At 48.6% G+C, this 26557-nt stretch overlaps 1 protein-coding gene across 2 annotated transcripts in view; it reads right to left on the reverse strand.

Annotated features, from left to right (window-relative positions):
- Nucleotides 1–84: 84 nt before the first annotated feature.
- Nucleotides 85–26557, reverse strand: part of LOC111832893 (disco-interacting protein 2 homolog B-A) — a 47673-nt gene continuing 21200 nt past the window's right edge. Inside the window, exons 4-39 of one of the 2 annotated variants that reach the window (XM_023790650.2) lie at nt 23867–23992; nt 22715–22927; nt 21927–22064; nt 21264–21380; nt 20587–20784; nt 20396–20487; nt 20009–20119; nt 19710–19833; nt 19175–19284; nt 18957–19059; nt 18213–18277; nt 18021–18114; nt 17178–17297; nt 16984–17098; nt 16444–16583; nt 16222–16358; nt 15960–16040; nt 15739–15866; nt 15180–15294; nt 14870–15071; nt 14649–14761; nt 14331–14354; nt 12423–12503; nt 11113–11233; nt 10792–10913; nt 10242–10353; nt 10056–10165; nt 9844–9974; nt 9278–9446; nt 7766–7936; nt 7550–7611; nt 7408–7465; nt 7158–7232; nt 6840–7014; nt 5263–5386; nt 85–5157 (exon numbers count right to left, since the gene is read on the reverse strand). In XM_023790650.2, the coding sequence (XP_023646418.1) occupies nt 4905–5157; nt 5263–5386; nt 6840–7014; nt 7158–7232; nt 7408–7465; nt 7550–7611; nt 7766–7936; nt 9278–9446; nt 9844–9974; nt 10056–10165; nt 10242–10353; nt 10792–10913; nt 11113–11233; nt 12423–12503; nt 14331–14354; nt 14649–14761; nt 14870–15071; nt 15180–15294; nt 15739–15866; nt 15960–16040; nt 16222–16358; nt 16444–16583; nt 16984–17098; nt 17178–17297; nt 18021–18114; nt 18213–18277; nt 18957–19059; nt 19175–19284; nt 19710–19833; nt 20009–20119; nt 20396–20487; nt 20587–20784; nt 21264–21380; nt 21927–22064; nt 22715–22927; nt 23867–23992 (4430 nt within the window). In that variant the 3' untranslated portion in view covers nt 85–4904. The remainder of the gene's footprint in view (nt 5158–5262; nt 5387–6839; nt 7015–7157; nt 7233–7407; nt 7466–7549; nt 7612–7765; nt 7937–9277; nt 9447–9843; nt 9975–10055; nt 10166–10241; nt 10354–10791; nt 10914–11112; nt 11234–12422; nt 12504–14330; nt 14355–14648; nt 14762–14869; nt 15072–15179; nt 15295–15738; nt 15867–15959; nt 16041–16221; nt 16359–16443; nt 16584–16983; nt 17099–17177; nt 17298–18020; nt 18115–18212; nt 18278–18956; nt 19060–19174; nt 19285–19709; nt 19834–20008; nt 20120–20395; nt 20488–20586; nt 20785–21263; nt 21381–21926; nt 22065–22714; nt 22928–23866; nt 23993–26557) is intronic. The other variant, XM_023790651.2, reaches the window with a different exon arrangement.

Here is a 26557-nt window from a genome sequence, read left to right on the forward strand (position 1 = left end):
TCACATTTTCTAGATGACATACTTTTGAACATTAATTTTAACTTTCCAGTTGGACATAAAGAGATGTCAATAACAACACAGCACTGCAGCAAAATAAAAGCTTTTTATTTTATTATTTTTTTGCCATTTAAATATAAAACAGTTATCACCAATGTACAAAATGAAAAAAGTGATGGTTGGTTGGAGAGAAGGATGATGAAACACTTCCCTAAAATTCTCAACAAGAGCTAAAATGCTCCAAAGCCTTAAAGTTTACATGTGTACCTCTTTCCTATCACTGCAGTAGTCTTAAAATCCACACTGTTGCCATCACCATCAGAACCAGAACTAACCCAGATTAAAGAAAATGTTCACAGCATAGGAACAATGCATACCCTTCATGTTTACAAGGGATATTAAAGATTCATGGGATTTATGATACTGCTCTCCTGGTCAAACGTTATTCCCTCCAGCGTGGTGTACACCCCATGCTTCTTCACATTAGCTGACCCTTGTTGACCCAAAGAGCATATGCACTTGTGTTTTTAATTCACAAAACTGTTTTAGCTACACGAACATGCCCACCAGTGTAAGACGTCTGGAATCAACTGCAGTTATTTGTTGCATAGTGTTAAAAGCTGCACTGAGACATTGCAGCAGTTCCTGTAGGTGTTTCTGGCTGAACTGCACTGCACACAGTGTACTGTACATATTTTTTTTTGTACATGGAATGACTTGCTGGGTTTTTTTTTTTGTTACAGCTGATGCATACACTCAAATTCATATAAGAATGAAGATTCCTGTCCTTAGATATTGCTCCTAATAAATTCACAATCTGCTTGCTTGTGCTCGGATTCCTTCGGACTTGTGCTTTGTCTGGGAGTCAAGGCACGGCGACTTCTGCCCCATGTCTGACTCACGCCTTACACTCCAGGAAAACACGCGACCGCAACTCACACAGTCTATGTCAAGCTAAAACCATCCCAGAATATCTGGAGCACACCCTCAACCCCTAACGTGGAATGACGGTAATGTAAAGGTGAAAGATAAGACAGAAAATTAGGCCCGGGTCTAGTCTGAAGCAGAATGACCAGGCGAGAAGCACCCAGAAATTACAGGGGTTGTGCAGTTCAGCATTTGCGAGTCTGTACATCATGGTAAAACAAACCTGTGAACTTGAATTTCTACTCAAAGCTCAAATAGGAACGTTAAAAGAACCCTACACTGCTAAAGGTAAAGACGTCCCACAATCTTAAACATCTCTCTAAATATTCTTAATTATTCAATATAGACTATTTTACATGACAAATGCATACACATACAACATATCTTTTCTTAAATAAGGAAAGGAAAAACAAGCACCTATACAGTCTACAATGTCTACAATTTTCCCTTGAACCCAGAAGAGTTGTTACTGAGTTTCAGTGGATATCAGAAATATCAACAGCATTTTCTATGTTTTCACCTGTTTGAAACTATGGAAAGAAGACAACTTTAAATTCTGCAAAAACATAAATGGTTAATTACAGCCTGTGGTTGAACAAAACAGCTGTTTAAGCAGAGCACCCACTGTTGGAGAGGTTATAGTACGGCATGTTGCCAATCATTACATCACACACTATTTTGAGTCATTCAAAAATAATTATACATAATAGAAATAATATACCACCAAAGTCCTTTTGGCTCTTTCCTCTTCTTCTGGTTGATTATAGGGCTTCCACATTCAAAACAAAAAATTAGGCTGTATGTGTGATTAGCAGACCAGTTTGTATTGTCTTTAGATATAGGCATTGAAGGTGAGATCAAACGAAAAATATTATCTAGCCAAAAGATGGCACAGTTTGGCAAATTACTGACTCCAGACAGAGGAATATCCCCCTTTTTTGCACTGGGTTTGACCTGAGCCCAAATATCCCTTTCCAAGCATAATTCCACAGGGTCTCCTTGTTCTCAAGCTGTATTCATCCATTACTCACACCCAGGGAATTCCTGTTCGCAGCAGACACTGTCCCTGAAGGACCTGCTGGACCAAACAAATTCTTGACGATTAACCACACAATACAGTTTGATCCCTGGAGGAGACACTTGATGCATGGACTTGGAGAAGCACCATATCCAACAAAAAATAAACTCACTTCAGATCTCTCTTCTTCAGAACAATGAGTGCTTATGCTTGGATGAAGGAGTGTTGGAGACCGTCAAAAGCACCAAGTAAACAAATGAAGGTGTTTCTCCAGTGTTCTATACAGATGAAAGTGAAAGACCAGTCCAACTACACAATTAAATATTCTCAGTAATGCAGAAATGTGAAAGTGATGCGAAAACAAATAAAACTACATGGTAATGGTATATGTTCAGTAATTCACTAAATTCACACATTTATTCAATATATAGTAAGGCACTGACACCCTACAATCGCAATGGTGCTGGTTACATGTTCATACTGGATCTTCCAATGTTTCTTTGGGTTTTAAGTTTTATTTGAAATTGCGACTGACGTTAGTCATACCAATCTCTTTTTTTGTTACCAAATTATTTCAAAGGATCAGGCACCAGTTGGGGGGGGTCAGCAGAGACTGACTGACACCTGTCCCATTTGCCCGGACAAGTGAAACTGCCCCCCGTTTTGAGATGCCCCGTTTTGATTACCAACGATCATAGTAAATTACATTTATAAATTAAAGCCATACTATGCACTATGCTTTAGCATCCATGCAAAATGCAGTGTCAGATACCTTTTATGTCTATAATCACTGAAGATGCCTTATTTGTAAATAAGCAACATAAAAATGTTAAGACTGGTTTGTGAGATTGAGTTTCAGTACAAAACCAAATTGTATCACAGGAACCAAAGTGAGTTCAAACTTAGTGTTTTGACTAGTAAAGTGCTTTAAAATTTTAGAGCAATATAGTAAAACAATCTCAATTTTATGATGTCTACAGTGGGATCAAAGTGGTATTTTTCATTATTACCATCAGCACAAATAATCATGACTGATATTTTATTTTTTTAAAAAGCATCAGTATTCCTACCTGAAAGCAATGGTAGTGGTCTGTAAACGCTGCCCCGTGCCTCGTTATTTGATTTTCACAATTTCTGGGTTCAGTTACAAGCATCTATTCCCTACGTTTGACTTAAACTACAATAGGCGGAGAAGACAGCTTGGAGGATGTGGCATCCAGGTCATTTAGATTTCTACTGAAGGGCTTCCATGGTACCACAGCTGTCCTGTGTTCTGGTCAGGTAGGTTATAGAAAAACTATCAGTGGCGGGGGGAGATAAGGGTGCCTGAACACCTGCCCCTTTGCCCCACATTTGAGGTTCCGATTGCCCCCCCTAGTCGGTTAAATGTACCGATCACAGGCAAAGTCAAATTTACTGAGGGGGACAAGCGGTTAAGCACCTACCCCTTGAAAGGTCTCTGTGTGGCACTGATGAGGATCGTTTTCATTTATTTCCCACTTAGTCCAATAGGGCTTTTCTAAAGGTTCAGGTATTTATCCTCCAAAGTGTGAATAAAGTGCATACATCGATCACAGAACTTACTCTGCAGCTACGCCCCTTTGGGGTATCACCAATGCCTGTTTTTGTTGTTGTTGTTGTTTACTACAGTGTTTTCACTCCCACCAATCATTCTATGTTCCTTCCTCCTCCCAAACAGGTTATTCACAAATAGGTCAGTCATCCAAATAATTGCGGTCAAGTATAAGGTCAGTCAAGTAATGTTTGCGCAACAGTAAGATGTACAAGTTAAAAACAACTAAGTAACTGCAGTGTCTGACTAAAAATATGTAATATCCACACTTGTAATTATACTACTTTGCAACCCTCGACTCCATTTCACTTAATTGAATCTTGCAGATAAGAATCCCCCCCCACCACAAAAATAAGCTCAACATAAATGCAAAGGAAAAAATGGGAAATATAACAGTACATCCACACATTCGGTAAGGCAAGGTTCTCTCCTCATCTCCTGATGAACTTGACTTTGCGTGAGTTTCGACCGATGCCTTATTCACTCACACACAGTGTGGATCGACCGCTTCATCCGTCAGACGACGCTTGGGACGACACAGATTACACACACTTACATAAAAAGACACAGTTTGCAAGTTAGTCCGCCTGAGTCTGTGTAGTGTGACACCTGAATGACTAATGTCCATGTTCAGGATCATAAGGATGATGACGCGTGCTCTGTTCACACGTCAAGATTCCTTTAAAAAAGTCCTGGGTTTGCCTCCCTCTCGAAGAATCCGCAGAACGAGCTTGTGTGTGCTTACAGGCACGCGGAAGCAGGCCGTCACGGCAGGCCTAAAAGGGTCAGAAAAGTAACGACAGGCCAGGAGCCATGACAGGGTACTCAATGAAGATGCTATGGCCGACGGTGATTGGGAAAGCAGTCTCACCTTCATTCCTCTGGCCTTTTTCCTTAGAGGGAACAAAACGGGGGGCAGGGGGGGGGGGCATTTAGGAAAAAGAGGGCGGAAGTGATACATAAGTGAGCGATGCTGAATAAGGGAAAAGCAAATGGAAAATAGATGCCCACTGTGCAGGATGTGTGTGGGATTGCCCAAGTGGGAGGAGTGAGTGAGGGAGCCATGACACTCATCTCTATGAACAGAAATGCAAGCTGCCTCCCCCACTACTCCCCCTTTACTCTTTCCTCCAAGGCCCATCTGCATTCTCCACCCACAAGGACCCCCCCCCCCCCCCCGAGTGTGGCGGCTTCACTGAATCGGGGGCAGGGAGGTTCTGCGCGTGGGCCGACGGGGTGAGAGTGCAGATCCCGATGGGGAGACATGCGCATGTGCACGCGTACATGCTGGGACCACGAAAACCGTGCCGTGCTTGGAATGGCGGTTGGGGGAAGTTGCAAACACCCCCTTCCCAGAGAAGCCCAGAGTTGTCCCCACGCAGTCGGACTTCACATGTTGTAGGCCACGTAGATGGGGTCCAGCTGGTCGGCCAGGAAGGAATCTCTCAGGTGCATGCGCTGCTTCTCGCCCCGGGAGTTGATGGGGATGACACCAGGGTCCACGATGACCACCACCCCCACCACCAGGTGGTGCTCTTCCAGAACCACATTGGTCACCAGTGGCACCAGGTCCAGCGCGTCTTGCTCAGAGCCACAGAGTTCTGACACCACCACCAGGAGATTGGTCCATGTGAAGACGGCACTGCGGGAGGGAGGGAGGGAGGGAGAGAGAGTGTCATCCTCATCATCACCGAGGCGTGGTGGAGGGGCGGCTTGTTCGTAGGAGAGGGGTGCATGCAGACGTCACCTCTCGCCGATGCTGCGGTGAGCGCGTGACACCGACGTCTCAATGTCCACTGGGTGGTAGCGTAACCCCCTCAGCTCCAGGGTCTCGTCCAGGGATCCCACCACAAACAGAGCATCATGACGTTCTAAGGAAATAAAGGCCACAACTGAACCATTCTATTCCTTTACTGCTCTGCTCTGTTACTCAATAACTTCACCAGATTCATAGTTCTTACAATTGACTAACAAGAGCGACAAAACTTACACTTTACTCATTTCACACAACCTTCTCTCATTATAAGCGTGACTAGACGACACCTTCCTTTCCGAAGCTGATGTTTCACTTCATAGCTTTGCAAGTAGTTTCAGCTAATTGTTCCTTCACTAAGACTTGCGGTACTTTTAAAACTGTTGTTGGTTCAGCTCATTGGCACTTCAAGTGCCCCTGATTAGTCTGTGTTTGTGAAATACTATTCAAAATTCTGCTACCATAACCCTCTGGGGTCTAGGGCAGGGGTCTCCAACTCCGGTCCTGGAGAGCTACTATCCAGTAGGTTTTCTATCATACCCAGCTTCTGATGAGCCACACCTGTTCTCAGGTAAATACCAGGAGCAGGTGTGGCTCATCAGAAGCCAGGTAGGATAGAAAACCTACTGGATAGTAGCTCTCCAGGACCGGAGTTGGTGACCCCTGGTCTAGGGGTAGGGAACACATTTTCACTGACTGGGGCATGATCACACATTTCTTTCAATATCATAAACTTAATTCATGGCAAATAAATTGTGTCATATTTGTTTTGGCATTACATTCATCTTAATTTTAATGTATATTGTAAATATGTCAATTTATTTTAAGTTTGTAATCTGACATCAAAGTATAGACATTGCAAAATGCAGTTTGGAATAATTGCAGAAACATTACAAAAGTACATAGTAAGCAATGGTTTGATCCCAGATATCTGATCACCAAAGTCTTGGCTACATGAAGATGACTTAATGGTGTAGTTGCAAGATTCTGTTGGATAAGTAAATAAGAAAAAGCTAACTCATGTCACTATTTCTGGCCTCCTTCCATTGAATATGTAGGAGCTCTCATGTGTAAGCATGAGCCATTTACAACTGGCCACAACCCCCCCCCCCTTTTATGGTGCTGATGGGGATGTATCTGGATCGCGGTTCACCGTTGTGGTGTTCATCAAATTACCATGCAAATGTGATTTGAATACGCGCTAATGCGGCTATTTATAATGTGAATAGCGATCTTCGGGTGAGAGCGGTACTACACGCCCCCGATGCAGGTGAAACAAAGTAAGGTGACATGGTTTACTTTTTTGCCGATTTAATAAACTTTAAAACTTTAAAAACTGTAATACTTCTGACAATGGACGTTTTGAAAAGAAGACAGATTACAGATTTAGTCAGGTTTTTTTTTCATGATTCTACATAAAAATTTAGGCGAGATATAAAATGAAATAGACACAAATGAAATACGCTGCATCGCCGACGATGTGCTCGTCCCCAGAGGGTTAACCGCTATGCCACCTACAGGCTACGTTCTACCATCCAACCATTCAAACTTCACACTCTCATCCCACTGACCTCCGCTGGCATCTAACAGCTCTGTCCTTCTGACAAAGCCCAGGTAGCCAGTACGGGCCCACAGCGTTTGCGGGTCACCAAAGCTCAGCCTCAGATTGAAGTGGTCCGCCTGCAAGTTCTCCTCGCCGTAAATGGTGTAGTAGCCACTGGCACTGTGGGGACTGTTCACCCAGATCTGAGACCGGGGGCAAGGGGAGATGGGTTAGACAGTACAGTAGGGGGGCACTGTAGAGCACAGCAGGATCCTTGGAGGGGGGGGGGGGGGTTACAAAAAGAAGCCCAGGTACTAACCCATAGACGTCACTGAACCGTACTCACCTCTCCAAGATGGGAGTCTCCCAGTGGACCCTGCGTCTCTGGATTCACTATAACCACACGCACTCCTGGGAGGATCTGGAGGCATGTAAAAAAAAAAAAACACACACAACCCAACTGGATATCAAGTCAATGAATATGGGTCACTGTTCAGCAAGCTGAGGAATGTGTTCAGACAAATCAGTGGAAAGTAGCGGTGAATTCTGGGTATAACATGGCCACCGGCACCAGGGTCACTCCCTGGGAGACTCACCGTGCCCGATTCCATGAGCGGAAGGCTCTGGGGGGCGCCGCGCTCCACCAGCCGCACCCTGGAAGACACGCGTCGCGGTCAGTACCTTCTATTCACCCTATGTTAAACCCCCCCCCTCCCATCCCATCCCATGTTGCCCCACCTGTCGTGCCGAAGGGATTTCATGTCCACATAGACAGTGGAGGGATCAGGTCCAGTGGTGCCCTGGTGAAAAGACATAGAAGAAACAGTGTCATTGTACCTGGGACTGGCATAGCTGAAGTATTTAAGATGGGGTTAGCAGAGTGGGCTGATTAGAGTGGGAAAGCAACAGTGTCCGGTGAATCACAGCATGATGCAGCAACCGGCCGGCACCTACCTGCAGACAGATGGCCAGATTGACGCGCGAGCTGAAAGCCGTACTGACAGCACGTGAGGACAGGCCCAGGTCCTTAAAGAGCTTAGAGAAGGACTGGGTGAGCGCCAGGCGGGGGCGCTCCTCAGCGACCACCACGCAGCTTCGCACGCACGTCAGGTTCACGCCGCGGGCCTGCGCCAGACAAGGAGAGGACAGGTCGGGTCGAGCCGAGATGAGATGGCGTGGTGCTGCCCTGCCAAATTTCTTCCGCCTGCCAGATTCCTTCTGCCTGCGACGTATCGCGACGTATCGCTCAGCTGTTAGACCGATGGTGCAATCGTGATCTTGCAGTTTCAAGGTACCCTGAAAGTTTCACGCTCACCCTTACCGCTGCGGCAAGTTCGCATCAATAAACTTTATTTGCTAACTCATTTTTGTTTAGTTCAATAGTATAACCAACATGTTTTGTTAGTTTATTAATGTTTATTTAGCTTGAGAGCAGTAAGTTTTATTGATTACAACTGCATATTTAGCTCGATAGCAACGTTTTATTGGTTATTACTTATATAAAATACGTTCACAAATTTTTTAAAGGGTGTGTTAATAATTTACATTTACATTTAACTTGATAGTATAACCAACATGTTTTATTAGATTAGCAATGTATATTCCAATCAATAGTGAAATGTTTTCTTAACTGGTATGATTTTATTACCTCAAGAAATCCACATTAGTTCAAACAGTGATTATATTTTATTGATTATAACTCTAGATTTAGCCGGTTCAGCAATTATTACTTTGATAAATCTACAATATTAGGGATTTTACTTTGCCAATAAGCATTTAATTGCAGGCCTAACTATTATTACTAAAGAGCTGAACATACGTTAATAATGTAATACAATTTAATCTAATATACATTAATAATCTAATAAAACACGTTGGTGAGACTATTCTTATCGAATATGCCATTAAAATCGATAAAACATATCGCTATTGAGCTAAATATCATTAACTAGTAAAACATGTTGCTGTACTATCAAGCTAAATGCTAAAGAGTTCTTAATAAAAACACACTTTTTTAAAAACATTAGTAAGCATAGTTTATTGATGCAAACTTGCCGCAGCGGTAAGGGTGAACTTGAAACTTTTAGGGTACCTTGAAACTGCATCACTGCATTTGCATCATCGGTCTAACAGCTGAGCGATACGTCACAGGCGGAAGGAATTTGGCATGACAGCGCCATGCGCATAGTAGGGGTGTAATGATGCAGTCTCACAATATATTCAACAAAATTAGGCTGGAAAACTAAGATCTCACATTTCTTATTTACTCTTTATTAGGCATGTATGTTTTAAAAAAAGCTCTCTTTTTTCCTTGCAGTTTTGCCCTTATTCTGCAGGACTCTGCAAAATGCAAAAATAAAATCTCAAGGTAAACAGATTATGACCCACCTGCATTATCATTAATGAATGATTTCGTGGCACAGTGCATCGTTACACCCTTAGTGCATACCTGTCCGCCCCACCCACCTTGAGTGCCTCCGTCTGGGTGCCCAGGCCCTTGGTGCACAGCTCCATGACGGAGTAGGAACAGAATGTGTCCCGGATGCGGTACTGGCTGAGAGAGCCGAGCCAGAGGGGTAGTGAGGTCTCCAGCTCCTGAGGGGGGATCAGGATGGACTGGTGCCCAGAGTAAACACTGCATGGAGGGACCGGGAAAAGGTGGAAGCATTATCTATCCATCCATCCATCCATCCATCCATCAACCCTTAACAGGGAGCCTATTCCATGCAGAAAAGGGTACATGCAGGAATATACCCTGGACCAAAGGCCAGTCCCTTGCAGAACACATGCATGCACACCCCCTACTGGCTATTTAGAGACAGCAGTTAGCCAATCAGTTCTGTGGAAACCAGAGAACCCAGAGGAGATCTGCAAATGCCTGGCTCTGGATATGTGAGGCCACAGTGCCACCCACTGAGCCTGGCATAATTCACCCATTCATAGTAAGCCAGCACTGAGGTGGACCCACAAGGAAGATCAGATCCTGACTGAAAAGTTCAACAGCATGTCCTTGCTCACATGCGTCAGTTTACCTGCAGAGGCACCAGAGCACAAAGCCCAGGCCGCAGTAGGGATCCAGGCAGATGGCGATTTGCCGGGACGAGTAGAGCTCGCACTGAAGCTTGATGGAGCGACACAGGGCGCTGACGGCAGCGTGAGAGATCTGGAGGGTGGAGCAAACCTGATTAGTGCAAAACGAGACCAAACAGATTAGCATAGGGCTGGAACTGGAGGGGTGGCTTACTTTGACCCCTGTCAGCATCCCTGTGGTGGACACACTGAAGTCTAGGTAGGCCAGCATCTCCGCAGTGGGGGGTTTGTAGATCTGGGGAGGGCGTTTTCGTGGAAGGTCGTCTGTGGGGGAAGGGCTCAGTCAGGGAGCTGACGTGGGGGCGGACACGCACTTGGACAGCTGGCAGGATTCGCTTACCTGTGTCTATGATGGTCGGCCATGTTTTTATGTTGACGGCTGAGGCGGCCTCTTTGGAGCGAAGGGTCTTCATGAGGGTCTGCGTAGTGAGGATGCAGGCGGCCTTGCTGACCTGGGATCAGTACAGGGGAAAGGGGACAGCATGGGGATCTTATTTTAGCAGGATGTCACATGACAGCACAAAGAGGCAAGAAACACCTGGATGCACGGGGACACACGCAGAGACACGTGCAGGGACACACGCAGAGACACGTGCAGGGACACACAGAGACACGGGCAGGGACACACAGAGACACGGGCAGGGACACACGCAGAGACACGGGCAGGGACACACAGAGACACAGGCAGGGACACACAGAGACACGGGCAGGGACACACAGAGACACAGGCAGGGACACACAGAGACACAGGCGGAGACACAGGCAGAGACACAGGCAGGGACACACAGAGACACAGGCAGGGACACAGGCAGGGACACACGCAGAGACACGGGCAGGGACACACAGAGACACACATGCAAGGACACACACAGGGACACGTGGGTGCTTACGTCAATGATCATGCGGACAGTAGGCAGCGTGGCTGACAGGTTCTGTGGATGGGGGGGCCGCACTGTGACTGGGACACAACCGGCATACAGGCAGCCGTAGAAGGAGGCGATCAGATCGATGCCTGCGGAGAGGAGGTGAGGACAGCATGAGTGACAGCAGGAGGCAGGAAGCTGGAACCTGCTGTCATCAGGAAACACTGTGCTGCCATCAAAACACAGTCAAAAACGCTACTGCTGCAGAACCACGGATCGTCCCCTGGAGCCTGCAGGAAAACGTCTGTCTCCCTGTGAGGACGAGGTGCAGGGGCTGGAAGGGCTCACCGGGCGGGTAGAGCAGGACCACGTTGTCGCCCGTGTTGAGGCCTCGCTCGGAAAGGGCCCCTGCGATCTTCTCAGCACGTTTATGCAGCTGGATGCATGTGGCTGTGCAGACAGCGACGCCCTGGCGAAGAGCACGGACAGCAATAAAAGGATCAAGGTTAGAGTATACTGCCACCTGTAGGTAACACAAGAGTGTGCATCACTTTACCATTAACAAAATCTCAGATTTAGTGGTAATGTAAATTATTATTATTATTAGGGCTGTCAAAATTAACGGGTTAATGCGGATTCATCCATCATCATGATTAATCTGATTAAAATTTTTTACGCAATTAACCCATCTGCAGCGCAGAATGACTCAAAATCCCTGAAATGTCTCTGTCAACCCATTTCGGGCAGTTTTGGTGCGTTCCATTTGCCCTCGGAACTCGTATTCCGCGTTGTATTCCGGAGTTTTGAAGCCTGAAGTGACAACATACGCGCTCCCGTTTCTCGGAGATCCGAGAAATATCTCGGAGCAGCACAGAGGATCCCAAATTCAGAATCCAAGATGGCTGCGCCTTTTATCAACAGAAGGGAAAGTTGTAGTTTTATACTGTTTAAGCACTACTTCTCATTTGTGGCTCATTAAATCGGTCGCACACATTATACCGTTCAATTTATCTGTGGACGTGTTGCTACGGAGTTTTATATGTAAAGCACCGCACATAATGTGTTAACTGATATTGCTAACAATGGCAATTAACCGGGCTAGAACTGGATTTCATGATTAATCGGATTATTTGTCGGATTTATGGTAGTTCGGGCTAATTGTAAGCGAACAAAGATAAAGGCCATTTAAACTGAGGTACCTTAAATACAACAAGTTGTCCGGCTAAGCAAAAAATCTTGCTTTTTGATATGGGTCCATGGTATTGCACTTCTGTTGCAGATGGAATGCATCCGACTCGTGTTCAAGATGTTCAATAAACATGTTAAGTGCATGTATATTCCCTTTTTTCTTGAGTCTGTTTGCTCATGCAAAATGAATTGTGATTAATACAGATTAAAAATGAATGATATTTAATCGTAATTAATCTAAATTAATCCACAGCAACCCAGTGATTAATCTAATTAAAAATTTTAATTGTTTGACAGCACTAATTATTATTATTATTATTATTATTATTAAAACTTTTAGATTAATAGTCACATTTTGGTGACGCTACGTTCTGTTACTGAAAGAGAGATGGAGAAAGAGGGAGAAAAAGAGAAAGAGGCCACCTGAAAGTGGGGCCTCAGTTGAGTGTCTCTCTCCCTTCATAGTTCACCTTAGCATTGAGGAGCACGAACAGGGTGTGCTCCGGGTCCGTCTGGGCTCTCCACTGCAGGGCCTCGGTCAGGAACTGGTGCTGGGGGACCGGGACAGGTGGCCAGTGAACATACACACACAGCCACACATCATCACCCTGGGCAACAGAGTCCATATGACTAACCACATGCTAACATGGGTTTGGGAAAGTCTGGATTTCAAGCAGCAGGTGAAGATGGAGGAGAACATATGACTTATTCAAAGTGCTTGGGCTGCTTCTGCCCTCTGTCAGCTTAATTTTCAGGCTCTGACTCGGCTACAGAGTTACAGATACACAGCGAGCCGTGCCTGAATAAAACTGGTACAGGCCATTTTGACTTCAATACGTGCTCACTTTCTATGTGGGAATCTTGCTCCTTTTACCATCCAATCAGCAAAACAAGTGAAATCTGAATGCCGAGAAAGTGACTTCTGTTGTTTAGAGAGGTTAGATCAGGGGTGGCCGCTGTGTATGCGGGTTTTCACTGCAACTCCCTAATTAGATTACTAATTAGAGGACTGATTGGCTGAGGAGTCCTCACACCTGGGTTTGAATAGCTGACCTACAGGTTAACCCAAAAACCTGCATACACACCGGCCCTTTGTGGATGAGATTGCCCACCCCTGGGTTAGATTGTCGGAAACCCATTTAAGAGTTTGGCCTGCCGTTCATAATTACCAGCCATAATTGCAGAATAACAAACAGTTCAATTATAATCAGAGCTTTCACTGCAAACCGAAAGGTCTGGTTTCAAAATGGCCTCCGACAAAACAACAGAACAAATGGCACAATGTACACATGCAGCCTTAAAGAAATGGAAGCAGGGTCAAAGACAGCCAAAGGGGGACTGGAGAAAACCCACACATAGAAGGGGCCAGAATTTACATGCAAGGGGGGTTCCCCACAATCGACGCAGCACAACAGAAGGCTTCATCCCTGCTGTCTTCCATGAAGGTCCCCCCCCCCCCCCCCCGGTACATGCAGGTGGCCACCTCATGCTGCACCATGCAGGGCCACTGAGCAGCAGCACTGCTTCTGGGACGCAGATGAACGGGGGGCACAGGGAGCCCACAGACCAGCTTCCTTATTGTGCTGTGCTGTTGCTCACTGTCAGTTCCTGCCCATTTAGAAAGGTTCCCCAATCAGCCTCTCACACAATCAGACCCCAGGCAGTGTGCAGGGACCCGTTCATCTCGTACACGTGTGAATTTCCCCCTGGCATCAGTACAGTATAGCTTATCTTATGTAACCTGATCGCACTCCATGTCATGAAGCCCCCACACCAGGGGTGTATATAGGGGCGGGGCCACAAGAGCACCAGCCCCCAGCTGAAAGCTGATTGGCCCTCAGAGTGCCTTCTCCCCTGTCACACACCAATTCAAAGTGTATCATTGGCTAATGCAGTGTTTCTCAACCGGATCCTTGGGATCCCCCAGACAGGACAGTGACAGTGGATTGCCTGGGGGTTGCCGAGGACGACGTTGAGAAACACCGCGCTAATGATAAGGCTGGCCCCCACTGTGCTCCCCACCTAGAACTGCCCCTGCTCCACACACCTCTCCCTGCTGCTGACCGTCTATTACCCCACTGTCCAGCCCTCGTGGGACATACCCCACCACACAAACAGGGCATTAACTATCCACCAACAAGCTCCTACCAAAATTATGCAAATCTGCCTCAACTGTTCTATTGTGCTGGAATTTCATCATACATTATGTTGGCATTTCAATATACGATTTCACATATTGTGATTCATCACAAGTTATAGTTAATCAATAAATCCAGGGGTTAATTAAGTGGAACCCAGGTGGAAGAAGGGAAAGGGCAGGGGTCAGCGCACGACATGTGACAGAGCAGCACAGCAAAGTCGCCGATTTCAGGTCTTACCATCATGGTAGGCCACATACACAGCTGCGTCCAAAGGACACAGGTAAACAAAGACAGAAGAGAGGGACTTTTAGAAATGTGATCCACACAACAGGGTTTCACTGACTCACGGTGACTCCACGCCGACTCCATAAAGACTCCACAATGACTCCACAGAGACAATGCTGGACTACACCAACTGACAGGCTGAGAGACAGTATCACTGACATTTTAAACAACGGCCACATAGACTAACAGACAAAAGGTCTTGGCAAGTTGACTGACTAACAGGCAAACACAGGGTCGCTCCTGATGGGACAGTGAGATGGCTCGCCTTACCTTTCTAACTAGGTCTTGGTCTTCGATCAACCCCAAGTCTCTGCCGGATGCCTGCGCAATTCTCTTCCCGGCCACTAGGTTACCAACCAGGATGGATGCGGGTCCGACTCCCACTGAAGGAGCAGAAGCTGGAGTGAGACGGGCAGAAGGAACGCGCTTCCAGACATGCAGAGGCTCCACAGCAGATGGGCCGGCTTCAGGCCGGAGACTGACGCCCCCACCTGGCTGCTTCTGACGCGGCTTGGGTAGGTTGGTGACGCAGGTGTGTGGACACATGAGGATGTTGCAGGGGTGCAGGTTGCCCTCTAGGAAGCGCTGCTTGGTCTCAGCCACATGGATTCCGCCCAGGGGGGTCTTGGGAAGGGTGTTTGCAGGGACCAGAGCCAGGCAGTAGAGCCCCACCTGATGAATACTATCGACTGCCTGTGGAGATGGTGGGTGATGCTTCAGGACAGAACCTCACACGTAAGGTTAATAGAGGAATCCATGCAGCGGAAGGTAGACGGGCTGGGGTACAACGCCTGGGGTCACCTGCAGGACTCTGCTCATCCACTGGAAACTGTCTTCCTCGCTGGCCTCGGGTCTCTGCTCGGCTACGATCACGATCCTCTCGTCGTAGAAGACGCTCACGGAGAAGACGGCGATCCTGACAAGCACACAGCAGCTTCATCATCGGACACTAGGTGGCAGTGCTGCCCATTGTAGAGGACACACGTGTCAGCCACTAAATACTCGGTAACTGAAGAGCGGGCAGATATCTGCCAGGTGACATAGGAATGTGGCCTTGCCGTGGAGCAGCCTTACAAACGACGCTGAACGTGTCATCGCCCTGTCAGGACAATCACCCACGAGCTCAGTTTACACCGTTGCCATGTGACCACAGACCTTCCCTCTGTTAAGCATTAATGATCCCGTTCCAGCTTCCTGTCAGAGTGTGAATAAACTGACACCCCTCTCAAGCTGTTGGCAACACGAGGACACACTGAAACTGAGACGCGAAGCATCACACGGCATGTAAGATACCGCCGCACTGGGCTTCCTGGGCGCTCCTGCCGCCGTCCCGCGCAGTGAGTAGCTGCCATCAGCCTACCTCCCGCGGTACACAGTCTTCACCGGCTCCACTGCCAGTGCCGTGGCCACCAGGTCATCGGCGTTGTGCCGCCGGCCGCTCACCATCAGCAGGCCCTCGTTCTTCCCCACCACGAACACCAGGCTGCCCTGTGAACGAAGCACAGGCTGCGTGGGCACACAGAACATGTGGCACCGGGAAAGCTGAGAATGGCGGCCTGCCCTCCCGGGGCCCCTGCTTACCGGCCCCACAAAGCCAAGGAGACCGGTGCGGATGAAGGGAATCTCTCCAATGGGCGCCCCGCTGGAGTTCACCGGGATGACCTGCAGAGAGACGGACAGACGGATGTCATGGGTCATGGAGAACAGGAAGCTGGGAGATTGGGCCAGGAGGGTGAGGACACTGGCAACCGGCATTATATGGGACTGGAGATGTTTAGGGTCAGACCAGCCCATATGAGGAGAGCAGAGAGTCCGGGCACCCAGGGTTCCGTGAACCACGCACCTCGAAGGTGTTCTTGGTCACACCAGGAAGGCCATAGTACATCGTGCCTCCGGCTCGCGAATTCACCACGATCTCGCCGATCTCGTCAGTCTTGCAGAGCTGCGGAGGTCCGTCAGGCTTCACGATGCACATTAGGGCTTTGGGGTATGGAGGCAGGGCATAAGTTTAGACACACCCACTACAGGAGGGACGAAAACACAGCTCGTGGCCCCGCCCCCTCACCTCCCGGCATGACGTGGCCCACATCCTGCACGGTCAGCGCGGAATTCTTGTCCTCTGTGTTGACCCTGATGACGCCGTGGCTCAGCCCTCCCATGGACAGGATGGCCCGAGCGGGCAGAGGTGCCCCAGGGATCCCGGGCCTGCATGCAGAGTGGTGAGCTCACAGACGGCCCTCTCATCACGAGACAGAGCAAACGGCACATCACAGCAGACACAAAGAGGGCCTGACACTAACAGCATTAAGTGGTACAGGCATAATCCCAGCAATCAGTGAAATATAGAGGAGATGATAATGGAGGACAGGACGTAGAGGGACTGGGGGGAAGAGGAGGAGCAAGAGAAATGGCGGGACAGGGGACAAGGCATAGGGGGACAGGGGAGAAGAGGAGGATAAGCAAGACAAAAATGGAGGACAGGGGAGAGGGATGGGAAATAAAAGGAGGAGCAAGACAGAAATGGAGGACAGGGGAGAAGAGGAGGACTGGGGAGAAGAGGAGGACACCCCATATGGGGACAGCACTGTGGGGGCACGGGGCTGACCTGCGGATGGCCACCGTCATGGCCTCGGGGGAGCTGGCACAGGGGCAGATGACCTCAGGCTTCAGGCCATGGCTTTGGAAGACGCTGAGGAAGGCGTCGCATGACGACACGGACCCTGCCGGACAGAGAGGGGAGGGTGAATCTCACTGGAAGAGGAAGCGCGGAGAGGCCGCACTCAGGCAGGAGTCACTCACAGGGGTTGGCCCCATCCGCCACAATGAGCATGCGCAGCGAGGCCAGGCTGATCTCCCGCTGCTCCCGGTGGGCCATCATGGCCCAGTGCAGGTCCCGGCACTTCACCAGCGCCACACCGGCTGCGGGGAGGAGGAACACGGCTCACGTTCAGGTGCAGCTCCCTGCCGGGGCTCCACACGGCCTCCTGCCCTCAGCCCCACCTTCCCCCCGCTCAGTGACACAGCAGAATCATGCTTGATTTGCATGGAGCCCCTTCTGATGGTAAAAACATGCCAGGGGCTTTTAACAGCCTGGGCGAGCGAGCGCATGAGCGCACAAGCGCACGAGCACGCACGCGTGCACACACACACACACACACGCACGCACGCACGCACGCACGCACGCACGCACGCACGCACGCACGCACGCACGCATATTTGTATTCATATCTTTGTCGGGACCACCCATTCGTTTCTATGGGCGAAACCCTAATCCCAACGATGACGACCATAACCCCTATCCAGCCCTAACCTTAACCGTAAGTAACCTAACAAAATACAAGACTTTTGGCATTTTTATTTTTTTGATTGCAGTCACAGATTTTAGAAAATTGAGTTTCCCCATGTGAGGACCAAAAAAATTGTCCCCACGACATCAAAATGACAGGTTTTTATCACATTGTGTGGACATTCAGTCCCCGCAACATAACGTAACGCATCATAACGTAACATATTGTATCGTAATGTAACACATGCATGCACTTTCGGTGCACAGCCCACAGCCAAGCCCTAAATACACTCATTCTCATGGTCCCCCAGTCCCCCCAGTACAGCAACAGAGAACACTGGGAGACGTCATCACACCTTTGTGGATGTGAACTCTCTGAACCCAGGACAGCGGGCAGGCCTTCATCACTGCGTACGGGACGCTGACTGCGTGGATCCGATTCATGACGCTCTGGAGGGTGTGAGACAGACCGGAGGGGGGGGGGGGGGTGTGAGAGGGGCTTCACCACGACAGGAGGGGCCGGCAGGGAGGGCTGAAGCCGGACTTACCGTGAGAACGCCGTGCCACAAGCCCATGTCCTTCTTAAAGTCTAGCACATTGATCAGTGTTTCCCCTGGGTGAACACAGAGCAGCTTTTTATTAAAAAAAATAATAATCAGCACTTACTCTGATCGAACAGCAGGGGGCACAGGCACAGTCTAAACTCAGCTCCAAACATCAATGAAGCAATTACTGACCCAAAACACAGGCTGCTGACACACTACCGAAGCACTCCAGCCATATTCTGTCTTCTAAGCACAACCCTACTTGTCCCCACATCTTTGTTTGAATGAAAATAAATTATATTTGCTTCACACCGGGGAGTGCGTTTAATTGATCTTGAAGGTCCCCATGACTGTGTGGTGTGTGTGTGTGTGTTGGGGGGGGGGGGGAGTGGTGCTCTGAAGCAGCCTCATTCAGGTAAAGCTCTGTAGCTTCCCCACTTTTAGCCATTATGGCTCCATACTACATGGAAGTGAAACAGGACGGAGAGGCAGGAACACACCCGGCCCAGAGGGGCACTGTCTGCTTCTGAGCAAACAAAATAAGTTAAACATCTGAGCGAGTCACAATAAGTATTGTAAAAAGAGGAGGAGAGAAAAAGGCCAGCTTTAAGAGCACTCTGGTTACTGTGCACCATTCCCTGAACGTCCAATCGGCAGCGAGACCCGTCTGTTGAGGGGTTACGATGAGCAGCAGTATCCCAGGCCCTCCACCCAGCGCTGAGGTCACAGCCACTGCCAGGGACTCACCCTCGCTGTAGTTGCAGGCCTGTGTCAGGGCTTGGCAGTGGGTCAGCATGGCTAGCTTGGACACGGCCACGCCCATCACTGTGCCCTCCTTGCTGGCTTTGTACTGCAAGCAGGATGCAGAGAGGCCTGAGTTATTATATACACACGCTGACTCACAGCGCCACAGACGTGGGAGCAGGCAGGGACACGCAGGCCGTTAATCTGAGAACAGGGCTCACCTCGATGTAGGCGATGTCATTGTTGGCAGTCGGAATGTGAGGCTGCCAGTCTTTGGAGGGCTTTGTCAGGTACTTGGAGTCAGTTACCACCCACTTCAGCCGTGGCCAACCTTACAGAACACAGAAGACAAGAAGTCTTACCATGAGCTGCTCCGAAGGCATCAGAATTGGTCTTGAGAAGAACCAACCTGCAAAGAGCTGCTAAAACACAGCTGTGACTCAAGTACAAGTTCGCCACTAATCACGGCCGTGACTCAAGCAGAAATGCACCACCAATCACGGCCGTGACTCAAGCAGAATTTCACCACCAATCACGGCCGTGACTCAAGCAGAATTTCACCACCAATCACAGCCGTGACTCAAGCAGAATTTCACCACCAATCACGGCCGTGACTCAAGCAGAATTTCACCACTAACCAGAGCTGAGAGTTGATCAGAACTTCACCACCAATCACAGCTGTGACTTGAGCAAAAGTTCAGCACCAATCAGGGCTGAGACTCAAGTAGAAGTTCATCGGTACTCACGACTACTGACCTTTGAACTGCATTATCTCGCCGTTGGGGGTCTTGGGCAGCCCCTTGAGGCACACCTCACTTGTGAGGGCCAGGCTGACCCCACAGCTGCCCAGCAGAAAACCAATCTGTTGGCTTCCTGCATCCTGGGGGAGGGAAAAATACCAACGTAAAGCTTCAGGAAGTAAAACTTGGAGCACAGGGTGCTACAGCATGAAGAATCATCTGAACACCAGCGATCTTTAACTGTCAGAGACTGAATTAAACATCGCTACATGCACTGGGGGGCTGGCCCGGCACAGACCAGGGGGTTTCCCCTACCTTGCGAGACAATGGCACTTCTATTGGCACTGGAATGACCTCTGCCAGCAGGCAGCCATAGAAAGCCACACAGAACATCCCAGGGTCGTTGTTGGGGAACACCAGGGCCACCTGGTCAACAAATACACAGCAGAGCTCAAAACCTGCCATCCTGCCGTTTCACGCTCCCGTTTCTGGCACTGTCTGGTGCACCTGCTGTTTTCTAGCTCCACATGCTTTCCTGGAATTAAATTATTAGTTCTACTTGTATCTTTTTCACATTTTACAGGAAAATAATCAGAATAAACCCTAACTCTACTGCAGGAGTAACGCACAGAAATCCGAGCTCTTAAAGAATATCTCTCCTCTCCTCCCACAAGTAACACCAGCGGCCATTCGGTTTCTCACCCGATCGCCAGGTTTCAGCACCGGCTCTGTCTTAGTGCCCAGCTTGTTGAGAAGTGTGTAAGCCAGCTTCACGCTGCGGGTCCACAGTTTACCTGGGGGGGGCCCAACCACCACAGCCTCAGTTAGCCGTTTACTCCAACATATCTTCACACAAACTCATAAACCAAAAAGGGTATGAAGAAGCCCTTCACCATAAGTCAGGGTGTACAAAGGCTTTCCTGTGATGTCCAGGGTCGTGAGGGCCGGGCTCTTGGCCTGAGTGGCCCCCCACCGAGCCAGGGCTGCCTGGAGGGCCGGGGGCCAGTTACTAACCACGCCCAGAGGCTCTCCCTTCACGGGAATCATCTGACGGCCCTCTGGCCGGGGGGTGTTGGGGTCCGGCTGGGGCACTGCAGGAGTACAGGGAGGACAGAAGCAAGAGGAGAAGATAAAAAAAAAATATATCATCCAAAGAAGGGAAGAGAAGCCAACTGAGCACCTGCCAAGATTTTAATGAATATCAAATCAGAAAAACACAAAGCTTTTGTGACACCCTACACCAGGATATGAACAACAATCAGCCATTACCTCAGCCCTTCCTCATGTGGTACTTAAGAGCCACACGGATTTAACTCATGTCCCGATGTTAATAATAAAATGGGCATAAAAATGTTTTAAAATATTACATTATCTGTTAAAAGTAACGAAAGCCTTTAAAAGTTTAGATTCAGCCTCAAATGCAATAAAAACAAAAATGTAATCTGCCTGACTGTAAACACAATCAGTGTCCATTATGACACAGGTGATTAATTATACCCATTTTGTCCTGTCTGGTGGTCAAATGAGCTTGGTATAGTCAACAGCCACCCCCCCCCACCCACCCACTTACCCTCCACAATCTCCTCTGAGTCGTCCAGGAAGAACTCCCGCAGAGGGGGCCGCTTGGGCCGCTTCAGCGTGTTCAGCAGCTGCTGGATCTTGGTGGAGACCCTGCTGATGGGAACACCTGCACAGAAGTAGGAGCGGGGGGGAGGGGGGGGGGCACAGGGTCAGACACACATGAGGCTGAAAATGGTATGTTGCTATGGGTTCTCACAGCCCTGCATTCAACCCGGTTACCTTTTCTTGATAGAAAGGGAAAGATCAAAATGGTGGGGGGGGGGGGGTCAATCTGTTACTCAATTAGGCCATATGCCAAAAAACAGGGATTTTTGATATCAAGCATAAGACAACAACACATTCACTCAGTTACTCATCAGGACAAAAAATGGTGCAAGGAGTTTAGGTGGTAAACAACAAGAAAAGAGGCTTTCGGGGGCCTTAACATCACCACGAGGGGGATTATGGGATTATATGGCATACAGAGCTGGGGAGACAAAGAGCATGCTCAGTGAGGACTGGCATGGAGGTTAACAGAGCATGCTCAGTGAGGACTGGCATGGAGGTTAACAGAGCATGCTCAGTGAGGACTGGCATGGAGGTTAACAGAGCATGCTCAGTGAGGACTGGCATGGAGGTTAACAGAGCATGCTCAGTGAGGACTGGTCTCTACCATCTGCTGTGTCCATCATGCTGGAGCGGCTCTGCTCCCGACTCATGCCCCGCACGGGCATGTTGGGGGGCAGGTCTACTCTGGGGCCCCTGTCCTGTGCTGCAAAGGACGTCACATCAGGGGGGACAATGCTGCTCTCTGGAGGGAAAGCACAAAGGATGGGTTGAAATCCCAGGCAATAGAAACATGGCAATTGCAGACCAACTGGAGAAGCCTGAAACCCGCCCAGCATTTCACTTACTCCACTGATAAGTCCTAATTCACCTTTTAAAATTAACTAGAATTTCAGCTACGTATGGTTTTCCTCTGGGACGGCCTCTTCACTGAAAACCTCCTGATTGAGAACGAAACCCCCACCTTTGATTATTACTTGTAATACACTGCATTTTTACTGACACTCAGCAGTACATCTGTCCCAGATAACGCGAGATGAGCACTTTGCCCTCCACAGCTCTAGATGGCAGCACTGCTACAGGTGACCCCTTCCCACAGATGCTCACCTTACAGCAGTGACACAGACCATTAAGATACATCAATTTTCCTTCCCTCTTAACATTTAACACAGACAGATATTTTGAAATGGCAATGCTCACAAGTAACAAATACACGGACATCTGTTTTTTGTAAATTTTTGTAAATGCTTTTAAAAAATTCTTTTTGCAGTTTTTTTGAATGCTTCAGTGTTTCTCTATTGTAAGATCATTTGAACAAAGACTGTGTTGATTTAATTTACTTTGGAATTAAAGGACACAGAGTCGTAAAGCGTGCACAGGACCTAACAGACTCACCTGGGCGAGTATGAACCACAACGTCAGCCATGAGAGCTGGCTGTGGTTTTCCCTCACCATGTGACAACGTGGAGGAGGCAGAGGATGAGGTAGAGGATCCCTGTAGAGAGCGATTGATCCAGGAATCGGGGCTCTGCAGGTTCTGTCCCACAGCCCCGCCCACAGATGCCTGTTGGGGGGAGGAGCCCTCGTCCTCCGATGCCGATGAGGTGTCTGACGGGACGCAGACAGATGACGCGTTATTAACGCTACTTAGCAGGCGCCAAGGGGCTTCCTCTGAAGGGAAACGATGTCATGGTTACAGCGGCCGGTGCCGGATCTGGCCAATCGCCTCGTTTGTGAAATCTCTGTGGAATCTCTCCGGCTCTATTCCAGAGTGTTGTTACAGTCAGATCCTCCACCGGCGCTCTATCAAACGTGTCTATTCACAGCGAATGGGTAAGTCAGCAGGTCTGGCTCATGCTATTTATAGACGGATTTCATTTCCACACGTAGCTGAAAATGTAAATGTGACATCTGTACATTTCCAGGAAAGCTGTCAGTTAGATCTGAACACCCCAACAACTCCTGGATTCCACAAATTTACACACAAGTTAATCCATAATAAGAAGCTATAAACTGATAGTGAAATAAGCTCTCAGTCACTTCCGCTCTATCGACATGAGAGTTCATCTGCCTTACTTACAGCAAGCGGTAAGACACAAAATAACGAACGATCCGGAATTTCCCAAACGTCTCACACCGTTTGCTGAAGGTGGAGACCTTCAGCCCCAACCTTCATTCCTGACCGTGCTGATGGCCTGATGTTATCAGGAGCTGAATAACAGGCGTGTTAAAGACTGAACTGCACTATAACTGGGGTTAGGAAAAAGGCCAGAATGAAACATCCACCGGGATTCTATACGGATCCAAGGGCAACACGTGTTTCGCTGCTTTAATGAAATACTAATATTTAGAGGTTTTTATAAATGAATGACCAACATTTACAGGTAACAGTACAAAATCCATTTGGTTTTAAATATTTAAACAATTATTTAATAAGACCTCTTGTTGTGGGCGCAAATAAACTACAAAACACAGCAATGTACACACCCGCACACATACATATGCATCACCCTGTGGCATCCACTGGAGGGCGCCACACAGGCCTACCTGGAGGGGTACAGCTGCCTGCAGGAGACTGAACGTAGGTTGAGCGCCGCTTTGTGGGCATGGGGAGGGCCATCTTCTGCTCCCTGTGCTGGGCCAGTGCGGCCTGCACTGCCTCAGTATGCACGTCTGAGGGGGGCGGCGCATCGGGAAATGGGAGGGAGAGGAACAGGAGGGAAAGGAAGGGGAACGAGGATGATGGGCAACGAGAAGGTGGGAAGGGAGGATAAGGGAATGGGAAAGAAAGGAACACGGATAAAGTGTGTAGGAGAGAAGATGATGGGAATAGGGAATGAGAGAAAAGGAAAGAAAGGAATGGGAAAAAGGAGGATGGGAGCAAGGAAGGTGGGTGGGGGGGTGAGGGAACAGAAAAGAAAGGAATGGGGAAAAGGAGGGTGGGAGAGAGGAAGGTGGGTGGGGGGTGAGGAAACAGGAAAGAAAGGAATGGGAAGGAGGAGGATGGGAGAGAGGAAGGTGGTTGGGGGTGTGAGGGAACAGGAAAGAAAGGAATGGGAAAAAGGAGGCAGAAGAGAACAAAATGAAGAAGCAGAATAACAGGTGACTCAGAAATTCAATCACACTATCCATCTATCACTGCGTGCGTCCATCCATCCATCCATCCATCCATCAGTGCTTATCCAGTACAGGGTGGCCTCAGCAAGTCCACTATAGGCAGACATTAGAGAATGATATGCGAGTCACGCGGCTGCCTCACTGTCCCCAAGGAGGAGCGATAACATATCTGCTGCTCATTATCCTCACACGGCGGCGTTTAAAGGGAAAGGATCCGCCGGACAATCAGGTGGTACACAAGGCGGGCGGCAGCTACCGTCTGGCAGGGCTCCTCCCAGCAGTGCCTCATGCTCCGCGGACAAAGCCGTGCATGGGGGATCGCCGGGATCCTCATCGTCCGCCATGCCGCTCTTCTCGCTCTCAGTACCGGCAGCAGGGGCGTGCCGGCTGGCCCATCACAGGCCTGCTCTCCCTGGCGATACGCGGAGCTGTCAGCGCCCCTTGTCCATTCGCGACCGGCATGCACGCATGCTGCTCCCACACAATGGAGGAGGACCCTCCTCCTGCTCCTCCTGCGGCACGCCGGGGGCCGGGGTCACGATGCTCACGCAAAACGCTTAACGAGGAAGGAGGGGTGGGCTGGCGGCAGGCGGCCCCGTCCCGTGTCGATCCGCCACCCTTGAGAAGCGGGATGAATGACGCGGGGGTCGGGCAGACAGGGAGGAGACGGCAGGAGAGAGCTGGCTGCAGGAGACGCGTGAGCTGTCTGCACCTCGCCCAGGGAGGAGGGAGGAGGGAGGGAGGGGACTGAGCAGCCGCGCTCCTCTCCTCTTCACTCTGCCCCTCCCTCCCCCCTTCCTCCCCCACCTCCCCACGCTGGCTTTATTGTTCTCCGCCGGTATCTTCTCGCGGTGCCGTGTCCACAGGTCTCAGTTCAGCTCCCTGATCTATCTGTGCATCTGACTGCACGGTTTAACGAGCTGAGCTCAAAAACACATGGGTTACAGTGCAGGGATCTGTCGCCTAATGACCAGGGATGGTGATGATATGCAGACGCGACGACACAACGGGCACTACAATACTTATAATACTAACAACATGAACAATGTGCTAATATTGCTAAGAATACTCATACCAAGAACGCCAATGCCAACAGTGCTAAGAATACTCATACTAAAAATATAAACAATGCCAATACCAATAGTGCTAAGAATACTCACACTAATAATACTAACAATGCCAATAATAATAGTACTAATAATACTACCAATGGCAATACCAATTGCAATAATAATAATATCTTTGCTAAAAACCAACAGGGATTCAGTATATTCTCTGCTTGGACCCCTAATAATAGTAACAATGCAAATACCAATAGAACTAATAATACCAAGAATGTGAATACTAGTAGTACTAATAGTACTCATATTAATAATACTAGCAATGCACTAATAACACTACTAATAATGATTGATCTTCACATGACAATTTCCTCTCGTTATGACACTGGAAAATACAAAAATGAAACTTCTCAGCTTCAAACATAAAACACACAGGATGTGGATATTTGAATGCTTAAAAATATACATTTCACTCCATAATCCGGACCAGGACAAGTGTTTGGAAGATGGATGGGTGGACACACACACACACACATTGTAATCATATCTTTGTGGGGACCGCCCATTCATTTCTGTGGGAAAAACCATAATCCCAACATTGACACCCTTAACCCCACCAAGCCCTAACCTTAAGCATAAGTATCCAAACAAAATACAGCAAGACTTTTGGCTGAAAAAAAAATGGTCCACACAACTTCAAAACAAAAGATTTTAATCGAGATCCCCGCAATGTCATATATATACACACACACACACACACACACACACACACACACACACACACACACACAATACCAATCTAATGTCTGGACACATCTACTGAAAATCATTTGTTTTTCAAGACGATAATGAACCTAAACATACCCCAAGGTGATGTAGTAAGTCATCTTGTGAACAATGACAGAGACGGAGAGCTGTGACAGATGACCTGGAGCACATGATGCCCAGACCAAAACCCTTCAGAGCTGGTTTGGGATGAGTTGGATAGAAGAGTACGAGCGAGGTAGTCAACTTGTGTCCAGAATTTGTGGAAACTCCTTCAGGACTACTGGAGAAGCAT

Source organism: Paramormyrops kingsleyae, chromosome 8, assembly GCF_048594095.1.
Source record: "Paramormyrops kingsleyae isolate MSU_618 chromosome 8, PKINGS_0.4, whole genome shotgun sequence".
Taxonomy (NCBI): Eukaryota; Metazoa; Chordata; class Actinopteri; order Osteoglossiformes; family Mormyridae; genus Paramormyrops; species Paramormyrops kingsleyae.